Source organism: Centruroides sculpturatus, unplaced genomic scaffold (assembly GCF_000671375.1).
Source record: "Centruroides sculpturatus isolate CEXI.00-Female unplaced genomic scaffold, Cexi_2.0 scaffold357, whole genome shotgun sequence".
NCBI classification, from domain to species: domain Eukaryota; kingdom Metazoa; phylum Arthropoda; class Arachnida; order Scorpiones; family Buthidae; genus Centruroides; species Centruroides sculpturatus.
In genome coordinates, this window is record NW_019384703.1 from 24,209 (window position 1) to 47,923 (window position 23,715).

Sequence of the window (23,715 nt, forward strand, 5' to 3'; positions counted from 1 at the left end):
GGGTCATACTAAATGGTAATATCACTAGTTTAACATTGAAATCTGTAAGTAATACAAGATGAGAGAGCAGAATAAAAGCAGAATAAATATTTCAAGTATTTTGATGAATTAAAAAAAAACTCCTGTTAATTACACAGAATTATCATAAAAACATACTAATAAACTCCTGTCAGCTGGGTTAAATTATAAATCTACTCGCGATTCACATAATGGAGCGAGGGCGGCCAAATATCTAGCAGACAAGCGGCTAACAGCCAGAACCGGTTCTGGATAGAATCATTGAAAGCGTAATGATGTATAACATCCACCAGCTAAACGGCGTGAGGTTGGTGCTCTGTAAAGTGCATGCTCAAATGCGTATAACCTGGCTTCTTTACACCATTCAGATATTTTCGCTGTGGAAGCTGTCTCCTATTCGACAATATAGAGCTTCCATTCTGCCAATGATATTCGAATATACAATAGCAATCTTATCGTTTTTTTCACGTGTAGTATAGAAATTTGTAATAAGATACATAATATGGTTATAATAAAATATTAATTTTAATTAATTCAAATTACGTACGTCAAAATATGAAAGTAGTCGCACATATTGTGTTTGTATTTTAGAAAATACAAGGGAAGCCGCGCTTCCACCGCTTCCAAGGACGGCATACCACTGAAATTTAGAATAATTCTTCAAAACTTCGTTGATAAGAATCAATTGATGAGATTGATTTTCGTTGACAATTTTCCACTTGCGTTAAGCATTTCTGAAAAAAAAATTAATCAAAACTATTTTTATACGAAATAATATAAAAGATTCATTAATTTATCTGGCAATTTTAATTAGTTTTAAAATTTTGAATTTGTTCATTATATTTATTTGCTAATTTGGAAAATTAGAATCCGAAAGACAGAGAATCGTAACAGATAAGTGTCTTAACATAAGACGTCCAATAAGAAAAACATTTATTTTGTCTAAAGTAAATAATATCTGGTTTCCTTATCTGGTTTCTTTACCTTTTTCTGTGAAAAACTCCACAATAGTATACTGAACATTAAATATATGTTTCGGCTACATTCAAACACATCACTGGAAAGCTTTCGATATTATATATTAATACCTGATTACATTTGTAAAAAAACAACTAGATTAAAAATCTAGTTAACTTTCCCAGCGATAAAAGTAAAAATTGTATGTGGTGCCATCTGTTATGAAATTTCATTTTTAAAAAATTCTGAAATTATTATTTTCATTATTATAAAATTACAAAAAGCTTCATTTTCCGGGTAGCGATCTCACTCTATCTCTCCACTCCCTCATCAACCTTTAACCACAAAAATTTACCATCATCAATTCTCTAATATACAATCCAACCTGCAAAATTTCAGAAATTTTCGATAAAAGGTTCGGTAGTTATTAAGCTTGAAGTCGGGTAAACAAAATCGTAACCTTACACTAACATCCATACATAGAGAAAAAACTTTAAACTTTTTTTTTCATTTCTCGACGTAGCATGTTTGGACAGACCTGGAAAAGTATGGCGATGGGTCAAAAAATGCCGGTGTATCTTTGATTTGCATGTAGTTACAATTTCATGATGAACTCATGAAATTGTAACTACATGCAAAAGATAACTCGTATCCACCACTAGAGGGCTTGAACCTGATACAGATGGTATAAAACTTGGCAGTTGGTGAGATTTACTTAATTTTTTAATGTTAAGGCGTCAGATACCTAAAATGAAAGGCTGACGTCTGATCATTTTTAATTGTAAATTTTACCTATTGTTATTCGTTTTTATGAAGTGATTTCTTCAAACCAATGTAAAAGGGTACTTCTATGGTGTATGAAAAAAGGATTAATTGATAGACTCAAAAATTAATAAAATAATTTTTTGTACATAGTCTAAATCTCTAATTGATAATTAGAAGAAAAATATCCTGAGTTCGTCATGAAAGCATATTTTCTTATTACTGCTGGGAAAATTACGGATTATCTAGACCAGGCCTGGCCAACCCGCGGCCCTTCACGTTAAATTGTGTGGCTCGCTAAGCGATATTATATATCTATTAAAACTTTTGTTTCCCGTTATGTGTATACCAAAATAATTAAATAAATGAAAATTTGTATGTGTCATTGTTATAATGCACAAGTGCGAGTACGAACTCTTGGTATAGCAATAAAATCTTATTCATTTTGTATCTGTTTTACTTTTTTAAAAGTTTGCCTAAATTGTGGCCCACGGTAATGTTACGCGTGATCAAAGTGGCCCGCGAAACAATTTGGGTTGGCCAGCCTGATCTAGACGAATTGGAGACAGAATCAAACTACACAATACGCTTAATTCCTAGTGACAGACGTTTTGAATCTTGATATATTTGCCTGGTTGCCGACAAACGCATTACACAGTAGACCCCTATAACGCGGGTTCCTATAACGGAGATTCCTATAACGCGGCAAAAAATTGCGACAGTATTCGTATAAGGACGCTAAAAGGGACTCGTAAAACGTCGTCGCGACTGGATTGGTCGAATCTGGACCAATAGTCGACGAGCAGCCGAACTACTTTCCGCCGTCCAGAGCCACGCTATGCAGAGTTTAGGCGGGTAAAATTATCATAAATTAATTATCTATTATAAATTATCTATTATAAGTTATCTATTATAAATTAATTATAAATTATATTAAAATATAAATTAAAATTATTATAAATCATACATTACGTAAGGAGTTTACTATCGTCTGTACAGTATGTAAATTAGGTACCGTAAGTCTAATACAGTACTGTAATTTTATACATTTCTTGTGAAAAAAATATTTCTTATTCAACGGCTATTAAAATTATTTATATTAATGATGTCTCCAAAGTTCAACGAATTTTTCGCAGAAAAATAACTTATCAGAAATTGCGGCCATTGTTTGATGCGCTGCTCCGCGACGAAAACAAGCTTAAGCAATGGCGACGTCGAACGGTGCACACTCGATAAGTAATCCTACAATTATTTGTTTATAGCATAGTTTATACAGATTATTTCCAAAAAATTATACGTGTTTTGGAAATGTAGAGTCGAATTAGTCTAGAATTGATTAATTTTATGGAAGAAAACCTTTCAAACAGCCGTAGTCCGTAAACTTCACACGTGTAGGGCTGCGATTGGCTCATGTATTTAAGAATTCCTACAACGTGAAATTCGTATAACGTGGAACGTATCTACCCATTATAGGGGTCTACTGTACTTTGCTGTGTAGTTTTAAATCAGTCTTTTCAATTTTTCCTTGAATGTACAGTACTGATTATTCTTTTTCTGTTCATTTACAGCAGTGCTTATGAAAAATCAAATAAAACGACCTCCTTTAAAATTTAAATACGAAAAAATAGAAAATGCATTACTCGCATCACTCGAGAGTTTCGTTGAAAATCTCGAGTGATACGAGTTTTTTGCTTCAAGTCACCTACAGTTTAGTTCCTGAAAGAGGATTTAATAAACTTGAACATTGTTCGTATTGTCTTGATTTTCGATTAGGAAAATATTTTTATAAATGAAAATAATCTTGGGGTCTGTATGATTAAATTTTTGTTATTTAATTTAATTAAACATATTTAAACACGAATTCATGAATGCCATTCATATTACGTTAATGTCAGTTATTAACGCGGTTTTTATTAGCGAGGTTGCGGCCGAAGTTTTCATCTCTGAAACAAGAACGTCAAACATCGAGCGCCGCTTACAATATAGCGGAGCTCGACGTTTGACGTTCACGTTTTAGACATGAAAACTTCGGCCACAACCTCGCTGTTCCCATACAATAGTAATTCACCGGTGGGATCAAGTATATGTGAGGACCCGAACAGGGGTCGACTGAGAGGTCCGAATTATGGGTTCGATCGAAAATAAAGAGCTCCTTTTCAGACGATAAGGAAACGGATTAGGTGTCTCGATTGAACAATGCAATTGGTTTTTTTTCGGAAAATTAGTTAAACAATGGAAACGGAGAAATTCGAGGAAAACACGACAAGAGAGAGGATCATATTCAATCACTATGTTAACCTCTCCCGCGCCCTCCATTAGGTTTCGAATTGTCACCAGGTGACAATGAGAGACCAATGGAGAGGCGACTGCTGTAAAAAATCTATAAATTTGTGCGGCTCAAGAGACGAAGGTTCTTGGTTTTTTGGTTTTTGGTTCTTGGTGTTTGGATACGTAGTGTGTCGTCTCCTGGACGGGCGTGCTCCAGATCTTAGAAAAAAAAGGACATTTTGGAACATCGTGGAAGCATCGTTCTCTGGGTGCTCCTAACAATCGACAGATTCGTCGGTTCGTCCGCGAGAAGCCGCCGAAAGCCGTAATCAACGCCCCGGGGCCCACCGAGTGTTTCACCGACAGCGTCCATCCTCTAGCGACGAAAACCGACTTTTACGAACTTTATTTCGAACTTTATCCGTGCGCTTTGGGGTGCTACCTCGTCTAACAAGTAATTTGTAAGGAGCATTTTTACGTTTAATAAACGGTTATATGGTAAACCTGTCTCAGGAAGTCAGTCTGCGCCCACACGACAGAACGAACCGCTCGGCTGTCGAACACCTCACCCCTAATCGGCTGACCTCACATATAATTTTGACAATACTGTTTGGCAGTCTTAAATTCATAGAGGATGAATATCAGTATTAAATCATTCTAACCCACATCCACGCTTCCCTATTTTTTCAAAATCAAACGAATGTATCGTGCGGAGGATTTCTGCACGATAACGATCATAATTTATTATTAAGGTCATAAGTGCCATGTAGCCACGGACAGTTAGTAGCTAATTCATTCAAAAACACACACTAACCCTCAAAGAGATAGTGTGGTTTTTGAGAAAGAAAAGAGTGATGTGAGTATCTGAGGCCCCCTTTTTTCCTTTTTCGCAAGAGCAATGTCGCTCTTCTTATAAACTCCTAATTTGGTATAGGAGGGAGTAGGGAACTTCTACGGTCAACGACCAAGACAATCTCCTTGAAATAATTGTTAACATATATATGAGAAAAAAACCATCATTTGTTTACGGGCCATCCATAAATTACGTAAGGGCGATTTTGGCCATTCTAAACCCCCACCCACCCCTGTGTAAGAAACCGTAATATCTTCTTTGATCTCCCCCCTTCCCTATCTTATGTAATATTTAGGCATGATTTTTTACAAAGTTTTTAACAAAAACGTTTTTTATGAAACCCTAAAAACGTTAAGTCCAAAATATATAATTATTAATTAGTTAATTAATATGTAGTATTATTTTTAAATTTGTTTACATAAAAATTTAATGAATTCGAATGAACAATTTATTTTAAGAACTTTATTTTTTAATTATTAGCAAACATTTTTTATTATTATTATCATTAATCAACGTCATAATATTTATTTTTATCTTAATTTTAATTTTCACAAAAGACCCAAAAAACTTTGACATATCGACTAGCTAGTGCACGTGTAAACAGAAACATCATAAAAAATAAAACAAGAGAGAATAGAGAGAAACCACATTTCGTTGCCATATTGATTACATCTTGGCTAAGGCCAAGAAAATAAACTACACGCTGCTAAAATATGCTAGGTGCACCTGGGGACTAAATCATAAAGCTTGTAAAATTCTATATAATGGGGCAATACAACCAATGCTACTTTACGCAGCCTCTAGCTGGGGTCATTTAATTAGTCAAAATTTAGTAGCAAGTAAATTACTCTCTCTTCAAAGACAGTTTTCTGTCAGAATTTCAAAGTGCTGCAGAACTGTTTCTACTAATGCCTCTGATACTAGCAGAGCTCCTTCCTTCGCCACTATGTATTGTAGAAAAGGTCCTAAACTATTACATCAGAACTACAAACGTCAAGGCTCAACAACAGTCTCTACTCCCATCTACGGCTGTTCATATGCTACCACATTGCAATTACCCTACTATCTCTGATAATCGTCCTGTAAACAAGGTTATTTGGTGTCATCTGCTTCCTCCATGGATAACCACGCAGACTTTAGACACAGATGGGTCTAAAAGCTCCCTTTGTGTCGGCTCAAATATCTGTATCTTCCTCCAAACTGACATATTTTCCCAAAATGTGTAGAAGGTACAGACACTTCCCACATATCTTCATCTATCAAGCTGAAGAACATGCTGACTACAAGCTTCACTACCAAACAAAATTCTGTCTATCAACATTTACAGCGATTTTCAGTCTGTCCTAAAAGCTCCATTAAATCCCAATTGCAATAGAAATATCCAGCACCATATTAAAAATCTTGTAAATAAGATAACTTTTATATTTGTTCCTGGCCATACTGGCATACTTAGAAAAGAAAAAGCCGACTTTGAGGCTAAGTCAGCTGCAAAGGACACTGATTTGGACTACACTCACATCCCTCTCTCACGTAGCAGTTTTAAAAATTATATTCATGACAACGCTATGCAAAAGTGGAATCAGTAAAAGTAGTTGAGCAGTAAAACTAGTAGAATAACAATTCTATATTTTCCTAGTGTTGAATGCAGATTCTCATCACTACTTAGAGATTTAACGTTTGCTACTGCTCAACTACTTACTGACATGGTAATTTTGGAAGCTACCTGACGATGTATAACCAGGCAGAAGTTGCTTCTTGCTTTTGCTCTACAGAACACATATACACCGTCGACCATATGATCTATCTTAATTTATGATCAAGATGGACTTATTCTGAAATTAAAAATCTTTACACTTGGTTTCAGGTGGCCATGTCCACTCGATAAGCTTTTTCAGAAGCCACTATTTGATGCTTTTTACAATTATGTTCAAAAATATGGAATAAAAAACTATTTATAATTTATAATTTCTAGTTTTACATTTTAGTTTTCACTAGAAGCCGAATACTAATTTTATGTTTAGACTACTTTGTATCGTGTATATTGGTTTATGTGTTATTAGTGTTATACACCCATAGGAGTGGTGCACTTACTCAAATAAAAAAACAAGAGAGAGAAACCACCACACGGCCTTTCTCCCATGACAAAAAATGTGTAGAGCGTTTATCTACTAGCTTTATTATTTTATCACGTCACACGAGATGGCTTTAGTACAACGAGTGTTCTTAATAGAAACGGCCAAATTGAAGCCAAATTCAAAACTCAACGAGATCAAAAATATTAAGAATATTAAGAATATTACGTAAGACGAGATCTATTACCCCCTACCCCTGAGTAAGAAATCGTAACAAATCCTTGACTCCCATCCACCCCAAAATACCTTACGTAATTTACGGACGGGCCCTTAACGGTAATCCGATAGAGTCAACAAGATGGGAATAACCGACGTTTCTCATCCAACTAATTAGATTTTGATTCGAATCGAAAAACGGAAATAGTATCATTCCAGCATAAGCATCGAAATCTAATTTAAATAGCAACGTCATCGATGAATCGTTTCGTGACGTCTAATGACGCCATACAATCTCGGTTCCAGTAACTTCCGAATTAGTAGTCCCGTTGTTAATTGGTCGGGCCATCGAGTTTCTTTAACATAGGAAGTATAGGGACTTGGCCGTCTTTGACCGACTCTTGCCGAGTAGCTTCTTTGGCGACAGTATTATTGTATGGCAACCGGGAAAAATGAGTTCGAAATTTTGTTTGTAAACCGTATTGTTCTAAAACCGAAGTTTGACTCTAAAACTACGATCCTTTTATTAATTTGCGACGCTTTTGTGTATTGGATGTCCAATTTGTTTTAAATTTAATGAACGGATATGTTTTATTCAGCATTACGTTCAGCTATTCTAATTATGTCTAAAATGCTGTTTGGCAACTTCGGCGTTTTATCGATAATATTAGGCCTAAATAAAATATTCATGGGATACCATTTATGTAGGAAATAACTAACAAAAATCTCTATTTTTAAATCGCTAATATTAACATACATTAAACATATAACTGTATTTAAGTTTTGCAATATAAAAAGTCAATTGTGCGATACTTACGCTGGATATAGGATATACATTGGGATTACTTAAGCTTAACGTTTCCTTCGCCGAATTAAAACATTTAGCATATTTTTCATATTTCTATAAAAGTAAGTGCTGTTAATTGGTTAAATAATAAACTTGTGTTAAAATATTTAGAGATAAGAATTAACTATCGTTACTTGTGTATTTCTGATTTTGCAAAGGTATTCGTCCAATTCCAGCAACGTTGGGAAAAATTTCACTCGTTGGGCACAATTTTTGAAAAGTTGATTCTCCTAAACAATAAAAGAATATTAATCAGTTGTAATCAGATAAATTTATTTTAGATGAGAAAATTTGCATTCGAATATACTTACAATTTCCAGGCCATTTTCAATCAGGCAAGAACGAAAATTTACTTTACTATCAGCGCTCAGAGCTAATTGAAGCAAAATTGATATATAAATATTTTTTCGTGGAAAATAAACCTAATCATAGATAAGTTAACTAACTGATAAGCACTCAAATATTTAATTGCATTTCGTCGGAAACATACCACAGAATCGTTCATCGAAATTCCCAGAAGAACTACTGGAATCGGCAGATGTTCCGGAGGAAGAATAAGAACAAACAATAGAACTAGAAATAAAGGCAAATGTTGATAACACCAGAATTTGTTTCATTTTCTTCGACGTTTCCTATTCTTTTGACACGATTGTATTTCGCTGAACGATTTATATTCGCGTCGACGATGTTTGAATTCCAATGTATTAAAATAAATATTAGCGTGATAACCGTTATTAAGAGGAAAATTTAACTGTAAGAGGAAAGAAAAAGTTATATATTTACTTTAACAAGTAATTTTGGCCTACTTTTAAAGATGATCGATTTTAAAAATGATCGAATAATAATGATATCCCTAAGTTCCGGTATTAAAATAACGCAATTTATATAATATTGCATCTTAGTTAAAATGTAAAACACGTTTTAATTAATGTTATTTTGGCGATTTTTTATTATGAATAATTTTAATGGAGAAAAGTATATTGAATTATTGGCTTAAATAAAAAGCACTCGGTTAATTTCAGTTAAAAAATAAAACTTATCCGATTTAATTCAATTGAAATGTATTTGATTTATATCTTTTTAAATAAAAAAAATATGTTGCTAAAATAGTTTAATTAGCATCAAATACCCATTAGCACTTTTATTTGAATAAAATATTCAATAAATTTAACTGTAAATAACTATTTAATGAATTATAATATGAATATTTTACTATTAACTCTTGTAAATATTTGGAATTTCGAAAAGAAAAGCTTTTTTAACAGAGGATTAATAAAAGTGTTTGACATCTGGTGACAGTAAGCAGTTGTGGCGATTCATTAATTGTTTTTGTTAAAACTAAATATAAGGGGTTTTCAGATCTTGATTGGGTGGCCTATTTTTCAAGGAAATTTCACTCTAGAAAATATTTATATTATATATTAGATATTTCTGTATATAACTGGTGTGCGAATTGGCAGGATGATGTGTTGGATTTGGATATAACAGAACAGATGGAAAAGGTTTTGTTACTATGGAAAACGGTACTGCTCCGGGTATTGATGGTATACAGGTGGACTATATAAGTACTTCCCAGACTTGATTAGATATATGATAGATTTGTTTAATAATATATATCCATTAGAAAATATCCCGTTGGATTGGCGTTTATGTAAGATTATTCCTATATTTAAGAAGGGGTTTAGAGATTTACCTGATAGTTATAGAGCAATTTCGTTACTACCGACAAGAAACTTAATTACTTCAATTCAATTGAAAACTTGGTTGAACAAGTACGAGGTACAGTACTTTACTTTAGTTTCCAGTCTGGTTTCTTAACATTGAATAATATTTTTGTTCTATGTGCTTTAATTCAAAAACCTTTAAAAAGAAACGAGATAAACTTTACGCTTTTTTTCGTTGATTTCACATCGGCATTCGAGCCTGTAGATAGAGTCCTTTTGTAGAGACAACTTTTGTAGATTGATTGAGTTATAAATTTGTAAATTGTTTGATACAGTTATATACTATTACAGAAGCACATGTCTCTGTAAAGGAGTACTTCTGATCTTGTTTTCACGTTTAAATGTCTGCAGAAAATGATTGATTTTTTGGGATACGCATTACAAGAGTTAAAACTTTTTGTTAATATTGATAAATCTAGAATAATAGTATTCCGAAATGAATGAAGATATTCTAAAAATGAAAATTGGTTTATACAAAACTCTAAAATAGAAGTTTTTGACGAGTATAAGTATTTGGGTGTATTTTTCCAGTCTAATGGATGTTTGTTAAAGCATTTAAAGTATATTCATAGTAAAGTTAATATTGGAACAGATAAGATTATTAAGGATGTTTGTCTGGTAGATTGTTACGCTGGAAAGATAAATTACAATTATTCGAGTTATTTATTCAGTCAGTAGTGCTTTATTTGAGGGTTTTCGAGATAGTGGGGCTAGGTCCGAGATTTGGGGTCTTGACTGTAGAGGAAAAGTTGACAATTTACAAATTAAATTTATTAAACGTTTATATTTTCTAAAAAGATGGATTTCATCGTACATTTTATATTTAGAGTTCCTCTTTCTTTTAATATAATGAAAAAATAATAATTTAAGGTGGTTACGTATACAGTCAGTTAGTAAACTCACCGAGTCCACTAAATTATATTTAATTTCGCAAAGAGTAGCGTGGGAAGATCGAATTGTGTCCTTGTTGCATAATTTTGGCTATCAAAATATCTTATAATGTTGAATGAAACGGACGCCTCTGATATTTTAATGATTAGCAAATAGTTATTTAAATGAGTTTAAAGATAAAGCTGCTAACTATAAATATAATAAATTGTATTTGGATATTTGAATGAGACTCGGTGACCTATTTAAATATAGAGACCATTTTGTATTATACAAACAGTGTGATATGTGCGATGCAATATATTTAAAAGAATTAAAGCTCCTTGTTTAGATTATTGTGAATTCTGTTTCTCTCGTGTTAATTTTGATGCTTATCATTTAATAATTAATGTAAGGCTCTGACGTCTGTCAGACAAAAGTGTTTTGGTTCAGATTATTTATCGGATCAATCATATAAGCCAGGGATGGCCAACAAGTCGATCGCAAAACCAATTTTGGTCGATCACTCGCGATGACTTGACTTAATGTGTTACACTTGTAAGTTGTAACTGAACGCAACGCGTGAACGTAACGCGCAAACGCAACGTTAGTAATATCGGACCTCCTCGCTCTTTCAGATGCGGTTTTGTCGGTCCATGTGCAATCCATTTGCGTACAGTTGTAAAAGGGGAATAAGAAATGTAGACAAAGGGTCGTAAAACCGAAAAAAAAGAAGGGACAGAGAGAGTAGGTCGGGACACGGTAGAGAGAGGAAGGGTGAAGAAGTGATCCCCGAAAGTAACAAAATTGAGTTTCAATTTTTCTTCTGTTTAAAATGTAAGTACCTTTTCTTCGCGTTTTAAATTAAATTGTGGCTTTTCTTATCTATCTAAACATAGTATGTATTTCACCCCTCCCTCCCCCTCTCCACTTAGACCAGGGATGGGCATCCTTTTCCTGTGCAAAAGTCGCATTTCAGAACTTTTGAACTGACGCGGGCGGCATACAAGATAAAAGAGGGGGAAAATGCCGGTAAATTACAATTATTTATTCATATATAATTATAAATTAGAACAGGTATACTTAATTTAGCTTCTAGAACTGATGTAAACGTAATGTATCGAAAATATTTGATTAAATATTAGTCACTGCTAATTTTAAATTAGTTTCGAGGTTAATCTGTTAGCCGGTTTCTCGTTTTAATTTTTATTAAAGTCATTGCAGGAAAAACTATTCACATACATAAGTTGTAGAAAATAACGTTTTAATTTATGCTGCATACTTTTTAATTAAGCTAGGAAATTGATATATTTATATGTTACTGTAAAAGCCGGTATATTAGTAAATACTAGGTTTTACTTTAAAAAAATCCTTACATTTACCAACATGAGTTGGTAAATGTAAGGATTTTTTTAAAGTGTGATGATTTTCCGGGCTTTTCCCATTAGAATTTGGTACATGCTAGGTTTTACTAAAGACGATTAGTAAATGTTGTTTTTGGAAATAAAACAATGAGTATTTTAATAATCATTTATTGCAATTATTATAAACAGTCAACTTACTAAGTCCTATTTATAAATAACTAGTGAAATAGTTTAAAAATACTTTTTTAACATAACAAAAAATTAAATTATCTTGTCAAAAATAATATAATAGCTTACGTTGGCTAAGCTAATCAGTAATCACAGTATTTTTTCTAATCATTTGGTATTCATTGTCATTTCATAAAAGTAAAAAAAGGATTTTACAACATGGAGAGCTATAATGGCATTTCGAATTACAAAGTAATCCTGATGACTTGCAAGTGCGCTTCTTTGTTACGCATTTTTTTAGGCGGTTGCATTTCTTGAAACCTTGCCCTCCAATCAAAGACAACTTATCAAAGACTCACTTCTTTATCTTTAACCCTCTGACCACTTTGATAACTGATTGGTTTCCATCCACGTGCTCAACATATTTTCTATGTCTTGATTAGCACGCTCCACTGATCCATGACTTTGGATTTTTACATCCGGCCACATGGAGCATAAACTCTCAATAACTTAGTTAGACAATTCTTGGCCGTTATCGGAATGAAGGATGCTCGACGCTCCAAAAGTGGTGAAAATATCCAAAAGATAGTATGCAACTTCTACGGCGCGTTAAGTTTGAAGTGCACGAAGGATCACAAATTTGGTAAGATGATTTTGGTAAACTAAAATAAATTTATAATTTCCATCTGGGGTAGTTCGTAGATCTATTAGATCAACCTGACAGCGTGAGTTCATTTCACTATGAGGTATAGGCCTGACAACAATGCCCTTTTTCAAAGTCTTCTGTTTCTTTTGGCAAGGTTGACATAGCTTCAAATATGTCATGGTAGCCTCATGTTACATTTTTATACTTGCGGTTACATTCCTTAAGCATCCGTGTCCTTCCACTGTGGCCAACAGCAACATGTGTTTCTTCGAGAATATTGAATAAGTCCTCGTAACAAATGTAATACCTTATTTCTCCATTTTCCTCCTTCGTAGGCGCAATTAGTTTTTCTTCGCCGCCTATAGTCAAAATGTCGTAACGCTTTATATGACTGTAATGAACAGCTTGTTTCTTTTTCATGTTCTTTGCAGCTTTTACTTCTTCCAAACACTTTGCATATTTGTCCCTATTGAGATAAAAGTTATCATCTTTCTTGCTTGCAATGAGCTCGTCCATTATTTCATAAAATCTCCATTTCATACTCATCTCGATTCAAAAATAACTTTTAGACAAAGAACTCTCAAACAAGATTAGAATTAATGTGCGCAATCTAATGTGTCAAACGATGGAATGCGGCGAGCGAAAACGGCGGCGTATTGCGGTACGGAATCGGGGATCGGGGACTATTTTTTCAACATTTACCATGTCTCTGAGATAAAACCTAAGATATACCGAGTAAATGCTAGAAAGTTCGAAATTAACAATGATCGCAGAACATTTCGGACTTTTACCACAATGATTTGGTAAATCTTACATTTTACTGGAAAAACTTAGGATTTACCATAGTTCGAGCATTTACAGTAACATATACACATTTTATGTGACTCAGGCCGCGGGATGCCCATCCCTGACTTTGACTATGCCTAGGACAACGAGTCGATGGCGACATATTTTTAAGATAAAAAGTAGATCTTATGTACAGAAAAGTTGTCCACCCCTGATATAAGCAATTGTTACAAGACTATAATATCACTGTATTTATAATTTTATTACTAAGAAACTAATTTGTTAACTCTAAGATGACATTTATTTTTCATAATTTTAACCTTCTGGTGTGAATAATATACTATATTCACACCATGAGGTGTGGATAAAACATATTAGCATATGTTTTAGTGTTTGAGAGTTGGCAGCGTTTTTGGTCGGCGTATTTATTTAATTTTTCCAGGTAATTGTTTCATTTTTTTCATATAATTTTACAGAATTTTTTGTTTGCGGCGACTATTCGCTGCCATTTGTTTTTTAATATAATCATTATTATTGTTGGTTTTGTTTGTTATTGTTATTAATATTGTATTGTTTCTTTCTGATTTAACAGGCTTATTATTATGCGCTGTACTGTTAACAATGATGTATTTTTTACTGGAATTATATTGATGATTGTAATGTCTTTCTTTCTTGTACTATGCCCGTACATACAGGGTTTTCCTTGTACAAATAAATAAATAAATAAATATCGTTCGGAAGTAGCGCCAGTTGACCAAAAGTTACGTTTGACCCAGTCCATTCATTATTTTTGCTCGATTTTGCAACGCTCTATCACTGGCATCGTAGGAATATGGCGAACACTAGCCAATATTTAGTTGACGAGCTACTAATACAAGTTTTACAATAATTTACTTTCTTGTATGATAAAAGTCAAACAGACTTTAAAGACGTTCAGAAAATCATAATAATAACGCGAGGAAGTCCTTGTGTTGTCGGCAACTTCCGGTTACCCACTTCCGATCCAACGGAATTTTGCCGCTTGCATAATCCACAGATTCTTCGAATCCGTCCGTAAAATTTTGATGAATGCAAAGTTTCTTGAGAAATACGATACAGAGTTTATAACTACACTATACCTTACGGATAAGAGTATGGTTACGGTACAAAGTTTATAATCCGAATCTTTATAAAATAAGTTTGACGTGATTTAATACACCCTTTTATTAATATCAACTATTATTCCAAAATATGTTTTGCATTTCACTTTAATTAAAATTCATTTTACAGCGTTTGGCAAGATACGTTTTCTTTCTTTCTTTTTTTTTAATAGTAAGACGAATCATCGACTATAAGGACTACAAGGAATGTCAGTTGAACTTCTTTAAAATCTAGCTTTACCTGGAAAAATTAACAACGGATAAAAATAATATAAAAGTACGTTTAATAAATGTATATCGCAAGTTTGGTTTAAGATAATCGGATAAGTTGTCACAACATGGGCTCGTTGTGACAAGGAGGAAGAAGTCTGTCGAAAGGATTTTCTGTGGGAAACTCTCCTTACTTAAAACTTTTTGACGGATCGCAATTTTATTTCTCTGTTATATAATCGCCTGGAAGGTAAAAATAAATACTGATTGTAGAGTTAAAGAATAAGGTAAATGAACTGTTAAATAGAACATTCACACTAAGCTTATTAATTAAGTTTCTTTTATCGTGTTTGTTGACTATATTTCATCGTTTTATTAATACTATGGGGACGTTTTCCATATTTAAAAGGAAACATATTGAAATATACTAATATAAGCTATTGTTTACTATTTATAATATGCCCAATTATTTAAGACTTGTTTGTGATGATTTCTGTTATCTACAGGATGTGCTGTGTAAGGAAGTCAATAACTTCAAAAATATGCATCTAATATAAAATTAATATGTTTAAAAGTTTAATATATCTGCAGCCTTTTACGGCAGTTCTTTTCAAGTAAAAGTAAGCTTCGGCCATTTCCTTTCTGGGAAATGACCAAGGTGGAGGGAAATAATTCCAATGAAACTCTTATTTTTTATATTTTTGAATTCTTTATTAAAAATCAATAGTTAAATTTATAAAGTTTATACTATTAAGTTTATTAAAAGCCAATAAACTTATTAAGAACGTTTTTGACAAAAATAATAATTTCAAAACTTACGAGCATACGTAGTTCTACTTAATTGCACAGTACTGTACATTTTGAAAGATAAAAATATGCCTTTTTATTAGAACGTTATATTTCAACTAATTTCTATTCATTTATTTATTTTTTTCCCCGGTAATTTAAGAAATGTTCGAAGAGATGTCCACTTTCTTCTAAACATTTCGACAATCGAGTATTCTTACTCGATTGTCAAAATGTTTAGAAGAAAGTGGACATTCGAAAGTTTTGCCGAACGGACTACAATATTTCTAGTATTATTTTAACACATACGTAATCTATCTTCTTTGTTTCGTACCTTGAATCATAGTCGATTGTTGAAACAATATTTGATCCTTTATAAAATCTCATAGTAGATAAGCATTTGGTGTTAGGTCTAGTAATTTAGGTGGCTACAAAATTAATCCTGTACGTCCAATCCGTAGTTCTCCAAACGTGTGGAATCCCGGCTATCATTTCAAATTTAATTTTAAATAATTATGATTTTATAAAGTTCAACTAAACTAAAATCTTGGGAAGTCGGCAGGGAAGTTCATGAAATTTTATCTTGATATCATTTCCTTTCCGAGTGACACGTCATCCCGTTGAGGACGACTCACCCAAGGACTTAATAGGAAATCTTGGATTGGGCAAGAACCGAATAAACGGGGAAGATGAGAGGTCAAAGAGGTGAGTTCGAGTTTGTTCGTTCGTCGCTCATCAAAAGCGATTCTCTCAATGTGCCTTTTCCCACCACTAATCTCAGTCGGTGGGCCAGAAGTTCTTCTCTCGATAGACACCTACCGCCTGTATCTTCAATAGTCAGTGACTCGACTTAGAATTTACTATCCAGAGAAGTGACACTTAGAATTACATGGACAACGAACAATAACTATAAGAAGGACCATAAGAACTTATTTGTTTGGATACGAGATAAAAGAAAATACCAAAGTTCAAAAAAGAGAAGAAAATATGTTGATAAGAAAATTATTTGAACATTTATAAATTATAAAAGAAATAAAAGAATAAACGAAAATACAGGTTCATGTATTATTAAATACATGAACCTTGGCAAAGTTTACTAACTGATAGGGAGGGAAAAACTAACTAATACATATTTGTGAGCCGTAGGGAAAAACACCAAAAGGCAAAGACAATACAGGGGTGTAAGAGGGACGTTGTTGGTAAATTCGATTAGAGTATAATTGTACTGCAATATGGTACCATCAGTTTTCTGGTGGTTGTGTCGAATAGCACAAATTTTCTTTTCAAGTTAACGTGTCCTTGATAAAATGTGCCCTGATATTTTTTGATGTATTTTTTGTCGCTTATGTACTGTACAGTACATATATATCGATACGTTTTTATTATAAAATTAATAATGTTTACGCATATGTCTAAATACTGTAAAAATGGACCTATGTATTAAGACTGAAGAACCTGTTATGTCCGAAATGTATATCGAAAAATAAATACGTACAAGAAAAATGTGTCTCAAGGTCAGTGCCATAAGTCCGTTTTAGGAAAACAAACAAAAAACACATTTTCTGTAGCAGGAAACAAACAAAAAACACATTTTCTGTTTGTTTATCGAGCCTTTTGCAACAAAAAATATTTACATAACTATCTTACATGAACAACCTTAAGTAATTTTTTAAAAAATTGTCCTAACATACTATTACAAAGAACGCTACAGCAAACACTTATACCATCGATATTGAAAAGCTGTTTCGTGTTTTGAAAAATCATTTTCAATAAAATTGTAGTCGATATATATATATGTGTGTTTTTTCTAATTCTCTGATCGTTCGCATATACGATAGTATGACAGATAAAATGCACAACTCATAGCACGTTCTCCCTCTGGCGCTCAGACGTCATCCGAGTGTGCAATATGTAACACAGTTTTTACTAAAGTTTATTTAATTTTCAATAGAAAATGTAAAAATAAATAAAAATCGATGGTTCAATTTGAAATAGCGAAGTTTTCTCCGACCAACTCGAAGGGTAAAATGGACGAGATTTTACATTTAGAAGGATATTAAACTTTTATTCTCGTCAATATATTTATTACAAGCATATATTTCCGAGTCATTGACTCAGGCGAAACACACTATATTGTTACACTATGATTACATATCTAATCTATGTAAAAGAGGTAATGATTTAAATTTAATTAGCTTACTTGAAGAATCTTTTAGGTCTGTTTAACGTTGTCTTTGATTAAATCAATTTTTATACGTACAGTACTTAGCAAATATATTTATTGATAGATAGATTAATTTATATTAATGATTAAACAATTGGTTATCGAATATACAAATAAATTATTATAACAAAGCCTTCTATAAAAAAGAAATGTGTCTTATCGATATAATCGTTAATTGTTTTACATTTTAAAATTAGATATATTGTGAGTTAATGGAAATTAAACAATTATTTTAAGTTCTTCGATTAAAGACTGCGTTAACACGATTATTATTTATTAAACCGGACATTACTGTATTGCTTATTGTAACGATCTGAGAGATAAAGTTTAGATCTCTCAGAACGTTACAATAGTTTGCTAAGTTTTAAATTTATTAAGTTTATTAAATTTATCAAATTTTTTTCCTTCCATTAAATCGAAATAAAAAGAAAAAATTTCTCTAGGAAACGCGATCTTGATTAAGAACTCGTACTTGATTATAAATAACTATCACACCAGTGTAAATGACCTATTAATAAGATAAGTCTTAGTTGACTATAATAGAATAAAACAAGAGATAAGGACGTAAAAGCAAATAAATTAATTATCGATATTATTTCGGTACTAATTAAGTTAAAATCTTGTATTTTTACATTAAATTTTCTCGATGACAAATATACCAGTATTATTACATAAATGTCTCCGTATCTTAATTTTTTTCCCCAGCAAAACGCGAAATTTCACTTGAGGCGAGTTGTACAGTACCTGTACAGTATGTCAACGATAAAAATAAATTAAATGTATTTAATTATATTTATTAAATGCGTGTAAAAACAGAATTCATCAAAGTAATAAATATTGCAACTCGTAATTATGATTTCAAAAATAAAAATTCTTAAATAGACGACTTCCATAATTTAGTTATGTACCGATAGCAATAAGAGCAATTATTGTGAAGAAATCATAAATAAATTAGCGTATTGTAGATAATATAAGCTACACCAATATTATAATTTCTTTTAATATTGTCAATCTGGAGATAAAAATTATTCGTTTTTAATCAATTTTTTTAAAAAATAAATGCTTACATTACTTTTGAAAATTGTTTTTAAATAGTTAAGTGAAATGAAGTGAAATTTTTAACAAAAAATTAAAATAAAAACTATTGTATTTACTAACTCCGTAAACGAATATTTTGCGAAGACTTCCAATTATATTATTTTTCCTTATTCTAAATTTGTGATTGGAATTTTCCTTTTAAATGTATATAGGTTATCAAGATTCGATATTATCTTAAATTTACAATTAAGAACTGTGCTTATAAATACGAAATGTAATTGGTATTACACCAGTTAACAACTTTATTTATTCCCGATACCTCCAGAGCATAATCGGTTAAATACGAAGCTCACGAGTGGTTAACAACTGGAAGCATCATGAAATCTTATTTTTGTTTGGTGGTTCTGGCATTAGCTACATCTAAAATACACTGTACGCATATTTTGTTACAAGGCCATACAATAACACAGCACAGTTTATCTGACGAAATTAATAAACGATTTTGTCGTAAGTCATTTTATTCATATTTTCAATAATTTATTATTACTTGCAATACAAAGTTTTAAGTATTCTATATTAACTTGTTTGTTTTATGTCGTACCCTCATTTATTGCAATTACTGGTATTACTAATTGATATTGTCAGCTGCCTCGAGTGACATTATGTAAATTTTGTTTAAACTCAGGTCTCAACACTGAAGAAGTCATTCGATGTAAAGTAGAGAATGGTCTTCGAGACATAAATTTATTTTTTAAGTTATTTATTCAATAAAAAACTAATTTTCAGACTAATTTTAATTATTTATATTCATTTAGGTAACGGTTTTCTATCGCAACTGTATTCAACAAGCGAGATTTTATCAAACTTATCATCAATTAAATAACTTTTTATGTAAAGCTAGAACAGAACAGGTAAATATCCGTCCCTTTAATGCACAAAATAACAACTTTTTATTAAGTTTAATTAAATTTTAGTCAAAGGAATATGCCAAATTTTTGAATTGTATGGATTCGGCTTTGAAGACGGAAATTCGAAACAATCCAAGGGTTTTACCTGTTATCGAGGTAAGAAAGACTTCGTAATTTTTTCGTATTTAATAATAAAATATAGTTATCTGTATATTACTTTACTTAACTGATCTTTACTTAAATGATCGTTACTTAACTGTTAAATTTTTAAATCTTAAATTAGTTTTAGTTTTATCTGCGATTGTTTTTTCGAAAGATTGAGCTGCTTTATATTTAATTTATTAATACTTTTGACGTATTTAATTCCACATTTTGTAACCATAATGCTTGTTATTTTCTTAAAACGACAGCTTTGTCATTCAAATATATAGAATCGTGCTTTCATACTTGTCACATTTATTCACTTTCAATATTAATTTAATTACGATTTAACTTTCGTTTGAGAAGAAGGACTACGAAACAAATTTCAATTTTTAATTAATTTAACTTTCGATAATTGCCTTGAAAACAAAAAAATAATAACACAGTCCTTGGTGTTAGATTATAAGTTACTGGGATACCGTATTTCCCCGAAAATAAGTCCTAGCATGATATTTCAGGATGCTCATAATATAAGGTCTACATCAAAATAAGACCCAAATACAATCGTCAACCAGATGGTCGTATTTAATACGTTAGTTGCAACCCACGACGGAAGTATTGAATTATAAAATAATAATAATAATAATATATAATTAAATATAAATAAATATTATTATTGACATTGATACTTAAAATAAACGATAATATAAATTATAATTAAGTATTTGTAAATACCTAAGAGTGCGCCTTTGGATGAGACATCCCCGAAAATAAGACCTAATGCGTCATTTGCAGCAAAAATGAATATAAGAACCGGTCTTATTTTCGGAGAAATACGGTAGGAACACCTCGTGACTTTATCGTATGGCTATAGCCTTGAGACACACCGTTGCAGTTTTATATTAAAATTTTTAAATTAGTATTAGTAAACGCAATGTAACCTGCTCGATACAGTACTTTAGGAAAACGAAAACCTGCTTAAATGGGAAAAACATTCGGTACGGTGCGAGTCCAATTTACATAGGTTTTACTATAAATTCTCTTTCGTTCCTTCTCACCCGAACACCGATACGTGTTTCAATGCGTAAGGGCGTGCGTGTTTGTGTATGTGAATGAGATAGTGAGAGAAAGAGACAGAGTGTGTAGTGTAATCAGAAGAAAATGTTCGCTATCTACACAAGAAGGCGGTTCTTACACTTCTCGGCCCTGAGAAGCGAGGAATGCACTTGCCATCCTAGGATGAGGAGATTGTTGCTCTTCCCGACTCAAAAAGGCTATCCAAGACAAAGCAATCGGCGTCGATTGCTTTGTTCTTTTGTTGTGTTGTTTTCCGTGACCGTATTCCATTACGGGAGCGCAAAACTGTGTTTTTTTTGTCCTTAAGATAAAAGTGTGCAGTAAGGGCGCGCAGTGCAAGACTACAATAAGAAGAAAGCTTTTATTCAATACTTTATGCGTTCTATTCATTTTTGCGTTAGTATGCTTTCTTCATCCTTTATGTACAAAATACTGTGTCTGTATTCTGAATTTAATGTCTCCCAAATAATTTCTTGCGGAGTTACGGCAAAAAAATAAAAAAAAACAATTGTTGCTTAAGTTTTGCATATCAGTGTATTTTTCTTCAATCCGCAGATTTCTCTGTACACAAAGTATCATTTTTTATTTTTTATTCCGTGCGTCTAAACATATTTATTGACATCCGTCGACATGTTAATCCCTTTCAGTTTACAACGTCACATTATTTCATCCGCAAAAGTGTCTGCAGACGAAAAGGAAATGTGCTAATTTTAAAAGACACTTACTCGTTTGTTGAGTGTATTCATTTTAACAAAGACATGTCGCTTATTATTTGAGAATAAATTTTTTTCTTTTTCTTTAATATCAGGAACTAATAACAAAACTTTTTTTATAATTGTAGCAATGTTTGACAAAAGAAGAAAATCGTATTAGCGGATTTGGACACCCGACTTACGAAAAATATATAATTTAAAAATTGTTTATAATGATTCTTGATATGTAAATAAATTTTAATTATTATAGAGAAAATGGCATAATTTATTTATTTTCCGCGTGAATTGTGTTTTTTGTGCTCAAATATGTTGAAAAATCGAGTAAAGTAACTGTACGTTTACTACGTTATTTTTAATTATTTTGGTTAGGTACGACTATAAAAACAAAACACACAAAAAGTGAATCCAATACAATGACGTAGACTCGTAGAGCGATTCCGATACACAAAAATGATACTGTCACAGTTGTTTCGAAGGTCACTAAAAGGTCGTGCATCCTGACCGCAATACAATAGATAGAAAACCACACGGCACTCAAAATTTTAACTTATTAAAAAAGAATTATTATTATAAGTCAGAACATTTTGGTTTTAAAACACATTTCGCGCTTTACATTATACATGATGTTAGTAGTAAATAAAAATACAGGCATCACTTGTACAGTACAATACAACATTCCTACAATACGGTTTCGCTCTAACACGTTTCGAGAATTTGAGACATTCCCGTACAAAATGTCACAACTTTTAATGCAAACACCGTTATTCGAATTTTTACATTCAAGCAAGCGTGCGCGTTGTCTCATATTTGCCCGTGGATTTTAGGATATTGAAATTTTCCATGTCGTTTCGTGCCTTTCGCCCATTTTCTTTAATGAGATCTGACTGTATAAGTTTCCTTTCTGGTTCTAGCCATCATATAAACTAGGTTGGCTGCGGCTGGTGATATTGCTCTTAATGAACCCAAAAAGCTGTCGCCGTATTTTGTTTTTATACATTAAATTAAAAGTTACTACATAAAAGTGTTAAATTTTTAAAAATCTTTCGGCAAACGCAAACTAATAAAAATATCAGATTTTATAGAAAAAGTAGAGAAAAATCAAGATGTCGCCGTTACTTTCAAATAAGATCAATAGAAATGTTCGGAAGACGGCATTCTGCCAAAAAGAAGATGTTCTGGCTTAACGGCGTTTAGCAATGAATAAAAAAATTAATATTACGTGCGATACTTTTCATTGTGAGTGTTAATTATCACAATGAAAGACAAGACCAGATATGGAAACTTTAAGGGCAGGAGTCCGTGCTAAACTATATAAGAACGTTCGATGCAAACCGGAAGTCACATTATTTCAATTCAAAACTTTTTCCCCGAAAGGTGTTAAAGGCGGCCACACACGTTAAGTTACTCCTCAAAGGATTAACCATGCATGCCTGACCTTGAGTAATTCCTGGTAGTGTGTGGGAGAAAATTTAAGTTTGGCGAACTGTACCGACCACCAGAATAGAATCGAAAAATCATTTGATCTTCCTGTACAGTGTCAGACTGCGTAGGCCGACTTAACGTGTGTGCCGACGTGTCGTTCAGTTGTGAGACCGCTAAGTAGTTAGAACACTGTTTCGTGAATATTTGGAAGAATTATTTTTTATAACCTTATTAACTTTTATTATTTATAGCCTAAAAAATTAATTTTTCAGGTTATAAATTATTTTCAGATCAAAAATTTCTCGAGTAAATTAAAGTTATAAATAATATTTAGAAAACTTCTCAATTCATTTCTTCCGTTTTCGTAAAGCATCTTGATACTCTATATCATTTTCTTTTACATTTTAAAAAATTTATTGTTTTAATATCCAAGTAAATTAAAACGTGACAACTTAAAATAAGACAAAGTTTAATAAATTCTTTTTAATTATTAAATTATAAAATTAATT

General features: G+C 32.1%; 1 protein-coding gene across 1 annotated transcript; it reads right to left on the reverse strand.

The window, feature by feature from the left end:
• Nucleotides 1–573: 573 nt before the first annotated feature.
• LOC111627611 lies at nucleotides 574–8,747 on the reverse strand. The gene is made up of 5 exons (XM_023371199.1): nucleotides 8,484–8,747; nucleotides 8,305–8,366; nucleotides 8,128–8,223; nucleotides 7,964–8,047; nucleotides 574–752 (listed from the first exon to the last, which is right to left on the reverse strand). The coding sequence occupies exons 1-5, from the start codon at nucleotides 8,608–8,610 to the stop codon at nucleotides 666–668; spliced, it is 456 nt and encodes a 151-aa protein (XP_023226967.1). The 5' UTR covers nucleotides 8,611–8,747; the 3' UTR covers nucleotides 574–665.
• Between the last annotated feature and the right edge of the window lie 14,968 nt (nucleotides 8,748–23,715).